At 51.4% G+C, this 8,044-nt stretch overlaps 1 protein-coding gene across 1 annotated transcript; it reads right to left on the minus strand.

The window, feature by feature from the left end:
* Window positions 1-1,715: 1,715 nt before the first annotated feature.
* On the minus strand, window positions 1,716-6,660 carry LOC116951528 (small ribosomal subunit protein uS7m-like). Its single transcript, XM_032970222.2, has 5 exons — window positions 6,508-6,660; window positions 4,875-5,072; window positions 3,757-3,820; window positions 3,480-3,647; window positions 1,716-2,981 (listed from the first exon to the last, which is right to left on the minus strand). The coding sequence occupies exons 1-5, from the start codon at window positions 6,594-6,596 to the stop codon at window positions 2,760-2,762; spliced, it is 741 nt and encodes a 246-aa protein (XP_032826113.1). The 5' UTR covers window positions 6,597-6,660; the 3' UTR covers window positions 1,716-2,759.
* Between the last annotated feature and the right edge of the window lie 1,384 nt (window positions 6,661-8,044).

The following is an 8,044-nucleotide window of genomic DNA, read 5'->3' on the forward strand; positions in this document are numbered from 1 at the left end:
ACGTCAGCACGCACGCATCCTCCCACCCCCCCCCTGCTACACAGGGGCGAGATGGGCGATGACGTGATCGCGCAATAGGAGCTACCGTGCGTGATGATGTCATCACGCACGCACGCGCACCTCCCCACCCATCTACCCCCCCCCGTTTCTCCGAAGCGAGATGGGCGATGACGTAATCGCGCAACAGGCGCAACCCTGCGTGATGACGTATTCACGCACGGACCTTCCCTGATTTCACCTGATGGGCGATGACGTAATCACGCAACAGACGCTACCCTGCGTGATGACATCATCACGCACGCCCCTCACCTCTGCTTTCACCAGATGGGCGGTGTTCGCGCAACAGGAGCTACCCTGCGTGATTACGTCATCACGCACTCGCGCGATAACCGCTGCTTGGGTGCGTCATCGCCATTGTCGGGCAGCTGTGGTTTATCCACCTGCTGGATGACACTGGCGTTCCACGAGGCTCAGTCGACATTTCTCCTGCACGGTGTCCATGCCGTAGCCTGCGAATTCACCGAAAGGATTTTGTTTTGGTGGGGTGGTGGGTGGTTGGGTGGCACGGGCAGAAAAAAATGGTTTGGGGTTGGGGGCACGAATCTGCCAATGGAGGAGTGATGTTGCCGTTGATTATTTGCGGATAATTTTGTGTTCACGTTTTAGACAATTACGCCAGCAACACACGGCTAAACTTTTTTTTTATCAAAACAGTGTCCCGCAGTGTAAACTAGTCACAACTCCACGCCTGTGTGTTTTATTAGTCATGGGAATGATTCGAGCCATATATCTGGTTAAGTCACATTTCATCATTGTATCACAAGTAACGTTTTCTAAAAACGGCAGGATGTACATGCATGGTGTACATCATTGTAATGTATATGCATACGTTAACCGCCCCCCCCACATTGGCTCACAAGTGCCATCACATTTATCCCTCTGGCTGTTGCCTGATGATGCTAGTTGTAATTACTTGCGAAACGTCGTACTGGAATTGTACATTTTGTGGGTTTACTCTCCAACACACCGGGTGTGCTGAACGAGTAACGAATTGGCATGTTTTGTGTACGTGACAAACCTTACTAATTGGCTGTGTCAGGTGGTGGCAGGATTAACGACGCATCTATATTTCCGTGATCCAACCCAAAAACCTCTCATGGATAACGTTGGTCGCGAAAGCCTGCTACGTGTGAAACCAAAAAGGCAATTGTAAAATCTGCTCAAATGTTTAATTCTTCCAAAGTACCATCACTCCGCACTCCTCTGAACCTTATACGCCTAATTATGCACAAATAGCCATGTACAACGCTTGGGAGTTATTTCACCATACTTCGCCACGCTGGTCAGTTCAGACCATTGAAGGTGGGGAGCGTAGCCTTTGGAGTGTAGTAGAGTACAAGATATTGTTGCACCACCCCCCTGTTTAAAACATAGCCCTTGTACTCTCACCCAACGCTAAATGTTACAGGTGCCTCCTGGATATCTTTAGGTATACTGATTTATGACTTCATTGGAAATCTGAATTAATGTCAAGTTCATCTGTAACTGAATAACTCAATACATGTCAATAACAATAATTGACAGATATTGATTTTTTGTTGTTCTGCGTGTGCACCAATGCCATCGCAGCAGCAACACCAGCAGCATCAAATAATTTGTTTAACCGAATAAGATGGATACTGCACCTTACAAAACACTCCTAAAAAAATCTGAAACACTTTCCCGCGTTTTATTTTGGTAGAAATTTATAATCCACAAATATAACTTGAACACGTGAAAACAAAACGCGGAACAAGGTTACATTAAAGTACACAAAATATTGACCGTAAATACAGAGGGCACAGGGCAGTCGCGTGGTTGCTGATAACTATTAGGAGCAGAGAGATTATCTCGCCGGCAATCCACTCAATTATCGCGATTCAGGATTGCGATTCCATTACATATATTTACAATGTGATGAACGTAGCGGCATCTAGCAACTGCAGGGGATGATCACGTGAACCTATTACATACATGTAGGAATCGAAAAAACACCTCGATTCCTACCCACGTAAATTCGATTAAATGAATCGCACGTTCAGAGAACCGATCATGAATCGATGCATAATTACAACCCATAACCACCACCACGCTTTGGGACGGGCGGCTCCAGGAGAGTACCGCATTGGCCAGGGTTGCCACCTGTCCTGATTTTCCCAGGATCGTCCTCGTTTTGAGGTGGCTGTCCTAGAAAATGTCTGCGTCTTCCCGTGACGTTAATAGTCCCAGAATTTGAGCAGTTGTGCAATAACACACCACTCGCATAGCTCTCCCCTCTTGCTATATTGTGAAATATTCCGCTTCCCATGATAGGTCCCGTTTTTTTTTGTAACTCTCAGGTGGCAACCCCGCGCACGTCAGTGTCTGTTCCCATCGTCCAGGTTGCCGCACAGCCGAACCCCGAGATCGGCGCATCCTCAAGCGCCAAACTACTGGAGTTTAGGATAGCATAGGTCACTTGCCACAACTGTCACACGTACAGCCTGCGTATCAACCCACTGCCGGATGAGGGTCTACCCGCATCATGGAGGCAGTGAGGCTTATTTAACCGGACTTCACCGTGCACTGTCAGCACAGATTGATGAAGATGGGGGGGGTACAGAACAATGGACTTTGCTGCTCTGCCTCCTTCTTCCCACAACACTAGATGGCGGTGGCGGTGCAGAGACGGAGGGAGGGTATTGGTGGGCGGACGAGTGGTGCTCGCATTGGCACCCTCCCTACCACCAGCGGTAGTGCGCGAACGCGCGGTTTCCTTCGGCCATGCGGTGCAGGTCATGCTTGCGCCTGATGACGTTGCCCTCGTTGGTGAACGCACGCAGGACCTCCACGGACAGCCGTTGCTGCATGAGCGAGCGGCGCGCCTTGTTCTCGCGGCACTCCGTGATGAGCCACTTCATCGCCAGGAATCGCCGCCGGTTGTCCTTGAGCGGTGTCGGCACCTGTGGGCGCCGTGGGAGTGGGAGAGGGTGGAGAATGATAATGGCACAGAGGTGGGATGTGACGGAATGATCGATGTGAGCAGCTTCTATCTTTTGTGCAAAAAGAACGTGGTAAATTACTTAAATCGGACAAAAGGTTGTTAATGTGTATGTCATCTCAGATTGTATCTTATTTTTGTTCCTACACCCCAGCACTGCCTCCCCTTGGATTATATTACAATGCTTACGTTATTATTCAAAACTCTCGCAGTTTGTAGCACATCACACAACTACTTCTGAAATGACATCAGAAGGCCTCTGTGCCATGCTAGGGACACAATCTATTACATGCCCTGCACAGCACATGCAAATCTAACTGAACATTTTAAATTCTCAATACAACATTGAGTTGAATTACGTGGATACAAAACATTATTGGTTCTCATTATGAGTCACGTGTCACCAGGTTCTCAGTGGTGTCGGCTCGGTCCTCTGACATGGTATCAGTCGACCTCTCACCTGGTAATTTTTGCCTCCCTTCTTGACCGTTACGAGGCCGATGACCGGTTTGCAGTTTTCCATGGCCGTGTGGAAGATGGTGTAGGGGTTGCACTCAATGGCGTCTCGCTCAGGCTCCGGCGTCTTATAGTATGTCTCCAGCTGCTTGCGCTTAATCAGCTCCAACGTCTGCACACAAGGGGGAAGTGCCATTTGAATCGTCGGTGCTTCCCGCTGGCCGCGAGTCTTGCCGTGCGAGGGTGGTCGCTTCTCCGGACTGTGGCTGTTGCTCCCTTACCTCTTGCATAATGGATCTGGCCAGCACCTTGTTTCCACCCTTCATCAGCATGTTGATGAATTTGCTGTGGATCAAAGTGAACCGCAGATGTCATTAAACAGAGGACAGAGCGTTTTTCCAGGTGCACACTCTCATCCGAAAACGGTAGCACCGAGCCCTCCAGATGAGGTTTTGGGTCTTTGAGAAATGTATGCCCAATTTTCACACTATTATAAGTGAAATGTCCTGGAACGACGAGAAATCCTGTTACACAAAGCAATCTGGATTTATATAGCATCTACATGCAACTGTATCTCAACACAGAACAATGGGGAATATTTGTTAAGGAGCAGGGTGTCCCCTAACCCAGGGTGTCCCCTAACCCAGGGTGTCCACTAACCCAGGGTGTCCACTAACCCAGGGTGGCTCCTAACCCAGGGTGTCCACTAACCCAGGGTGGTCCCTAACCCAGGGTGTCCCCTAACCCAGGGTGTCCCCTAACCCAGGGTATCCCCTAACCCAGGGTGTCCACTAACCCAGGGTGTCCCCTAACCCAGGGTGGCCCCTAACCCAGGGTGGTCCCTAACCCAGGGTGGCCACTAACCCAGGGTGTCCCCTAACTCAGGGTATCCACTAACCCAGGGTGTCCACTAACCCAGGGTGGCTCCTAACCCAGGGTGTCCCCTAACCCAGGGTGTCCCCTAACCCAGGGTGTCCCCTAACTCAGGGTGGTCCCTAACCCAGGGTGTCCCCTAACCCAGGGTGTCCACTAACCCAGGGTGGCCCCTAACCCAGGGTGGCCCCTAACCCAGGGTGTCCACTAACCCAGGGTGGCCCCTAACCCAGGGTGGCCCCTAACCCAGGGTGTCCCCTATCCCAGGGTGTCCCCTAACCCAGGGTGTCCACTAACCCAGGGTGTCCCCTAACCCAGGGTGTCCCCTAACCCAGGGTGTCCCCTAACTCAGGGTGGTCCCTAAGCCAGGGTGTCCACTAACCCAGGGTGTCCCCTAACCCAGGGTGTCCACTAACCCAGGGTATCCACTAACCCAGGGTGGCCCCTAACCCAGGGTGGCTCCTAACCCAGGGTGTCCACTAACCCAGTGCGGCGGAGGCAGAACGTGACGGCGGTGCTTGCTCACCTGACCGTGTCATCGTAGAACACGGAGCTGGTGAGGCTGGGCGGCGCCGCCTTGATGGGCCTCACGGCCTTGAGCTGGTCGAGCTCCCGCTCCTCCGCGCTCAGCTCCGCGGGGGGCTGCTGCAAGCGGCTGTGCTCCCCTATGGGGTCTGGCGGCAGGAAGTAGGGGTTGTACTGCGAGCCACGCACCTGCATCAGCCTGTCCGGGTGGGCGAAGCGCAAGCGCACGTTACAACAAACTACGCTTTAGAGATCCAGATTTTAAACCAGCGGTTCCCAACCTCTGAGTGGGATCATGAAAAAAGCACAAATCCACGTTAATTGCTTAACTAATGCCGAACACCGCGCATAAACTATGTGATGACATTGTGGCATTAGTAAGGGCAGAAGCCCAGCAGTCTTGAATGGGGGGGATTGGGAGGGGTGGCACCACACCAAAAATGTTGAAACCTATCGATTTAAAGAAATATAGTGCACCAAAACAAGTAAAATCACTTCTAGATTTGAGGCTTTCGTGACTGAAAGGATCCATACTCTTTGGTTCTATTCGGTAAAGTCACGTAGGTAAAAATAAAACAACAAAAATCACGACGTTCCGGCCACAACACAAGTAGCCTTCAACAGGTGAAGAAACAGGACTGTCCAGAAGACAGCGATTGAGTGAACACTCCCAAGCATGGGCCGTGTCTTTTAAGCTGTGTGGGAGGAACAGAGCGCCTTGACAAAGGAGTTAACATATAAATTAGCATGTAACTGGGGGATTGGCATGATGTTGGTGTGAGGGATTAGCACCACGGAAAGCGACGAGCATGTAACTGAGGGAACTAGCATGATGTTGGTGTGAGGGATTAGCAGCAGTTTACATATCAACAGTAAATAAGCATGTAACTAGGGGATTAGCATGATGTTAGTATGAGGGATTAGCACCACGGAGAATGACGAGCTTGAAGAAAGCCAAGCGCAGGTCGCCTCCTTTTTTAAGCTGTGAGGGGGTAAACAGAAAACGCCTTGGCAAAGGAAATTACCCTAAAACACACCACTAACAACGCTTGTAAAATCACACAATTAGTAACACTGCCTTAATGAAGGAAAACAGACACGCGTCAAATACTTTTACCCATTAATTTTAAGCGTTAAATCTTAAGTGTACTCGCTATATATATTTTTTATACATCTTAGTTTGTCAATCTCGCCTATACTGTCTCACCCGTACGGTATGTCTTCTCTCTACCGTGTCGTATGTACTGGCAGTCTCATCTATACTGTCTCGTCTGTACCGTGTCGTCTGCACTGTCAGTCTCATCCATACTGTCTCGTCTGTACTGTACACCGTCTGCAATCTCTGCTTTACTGTCAAGTATGTACTGTCTGTACGATAGTGTCAGTCTCGTGTGTATTGTCTGCACGACGCTGTCAACCTCGCCTAGACTGTCTCCTCTCCACTGCCTCGCCTGCAACAGAACCCCGCAATTCGCCATTCAAAGCCGCAACAATAAAAACGGAGACCCGACAGAAAGTCATTCAAGGTGCAAGTGAGCACGGGGGGGGGGGGCTGTCCCTCCTTTCCCTCCAGGCCCCAGGAAGTTCTTCACACGGGGGGGGAGGAGGTGGTGGTGGTGGGGGGGGGCACTCACACGGGCGGGCACGGGCCAGGGAGACGGCGGAGGAGGAGCGCGACCCGGCCGAGAGCGGAGACGCGTGGCACCAGTGAGGACGCGGCCATGATGAAGGGATCTCCTCCTCCCCTCCAACTGCTACCGGGTCGCAGCGGAGGGGGTGGGTCGGAGGTCGCGAGGTCAGCTCCGCCCAGGCAGCCACGCCCCGCCCGCCCGGCCACGCCCCGCCCGCCCGGCCACGCCCCGCCCGCCCGGCCACGCCCCGCCCGCCCGGCCACGCCCCGCCCCCCCGGCCACGCCCCGCCAGGCCACGTGCCTCTGCGACGACTGCTCCCCGCACGTGGTTTGGCAGCGTGGCGTTTGCGATGTCAAACAACGCACGCGACACGAGGATTTGATGTGAACGCGCGGGTGCTGTCAATTAAACGATGCGTTGTTGTTTGTTGTTCGGGGACACACGAAAGAAGATGGAAGGAGCACGGGAAGTGAGGGAAAAACTAAAAGAGAAATGGCTCGACCGGCATCAAGACATTGTTACCAGAAAGACGTGGCACTGCAGTCCTTGAGCATATTGGCACAAGACAGGAAAGGGGCCGTCCATGAATGACGTCACGCGATTTTGGACGATTTTGTACCCCCCCACCTCGTCACACGGCGTCACAAAAAGTCAGACCCCCCCCTCAAATATGACGTCACAAAGCTCTCCCCCCCCCTAAAAAAAATATGCTTCAAATCGCTTTAAACTATTGTCATTGTAGTGCGTATTTAATGTGGCGTTGCACTCTGATGTTGTAGGAGAAAACATTAAAAAGTATTTAATTTAATATTTGTATTATTTTATTGTTTCCCTTCTACGTGACTTTATCGAAAGAACCAAGACTATAATAGAACGTGTTTATATTTATTTAAAGTTGCGCATTTTGATGTGACGTCACATTTCTCAACCTCCCCCCTCGTCACACATCGTCACAAATGTCTGAACCCCCCCCCCCCCTAGGTGCGTGACGTCATTTATGGACGGCCCCAAAGTGGTAACAAATGACGAAATGTGAAGTGAACACCTTACGGGCTATCTGCCTTATGGATCGTGATGATGTTGATGGCTGTACTATAAGGAGTAACAATCATACACGGGAGCCTTTTTTGCTAATATCAAAATGACAAAAACCCATTATGGCAATAAATGAAGGTGCTTTTTAAAATCAGTAACAATAATTCTACATTTCAGCCGGACGGTGGTGGCTATGCACGTGGCTTGTACTGGTAGGAACCTCCTGGTTACACCAGCCCACAGGGGATTATTGTGTCCGTCCATCCGTCGTGCATCCAAAAATGGGAGGGGTGGGGCTGAGTGGAGAGGGGAGGGTGGGGAGGGGCTGGGTGGGGGGTGGCAGGGGTGGGGCTGGGTGGGGAGGGGCCGGTCACCCTGTGGTGCCCTTATAAAACTCAACGTTTAACCTACTCACGCCGGCTTGTGCCCGCCCTCACAGTCGGGCATATTTACGGAATACACCACGTGGTGCCGCCGTTGACCCTGGCCATTGACCGAGCAACC

The sequence above is a fragment of the Petromyzon marinus genome, chromosome 43, assembly GCF_048934315.1.
Source record: "Petromyzon marinus isolate PM22_M1 ecotype Great Lakes invasive population chromosome 43, UKy_Petmar_22M1.pri1.0, whole genome shotgun sequence".
Classification (NCBI taxonomy): Eukaryota; Metazoa; Chordata; class Hyperoartia; order Petromyzontiformes; family Petromyzontidae; genus Petromyzon; species Petromyzon marinus.

Excerpts from the sequence above, each read along its gene's own strand:
- LOC116951528 (XM_032970222.2), bottom strand. The coding sequence starts at position 6,596 with ATGGCCGCGTCCTCACTGGTGCCACGCGTCTCCGCTCTCGGCCGGGTC. Across the intron at positions 3,821-4,874 it reads TTCTACGATGACACGGTCAG|CAAATTCATCAACATGCTGA; the intron begins GTGAGCAAGCAC and ends TTTGATCCACAG. Across the intron at positions 3,648-3,756 it reads CCAGATCCATTATGCAAGAG|ACGTTGGAGCTGATTAAGCG; the intron begins GTAAGGGAGCAA and ends CCTTGTGTGCAG.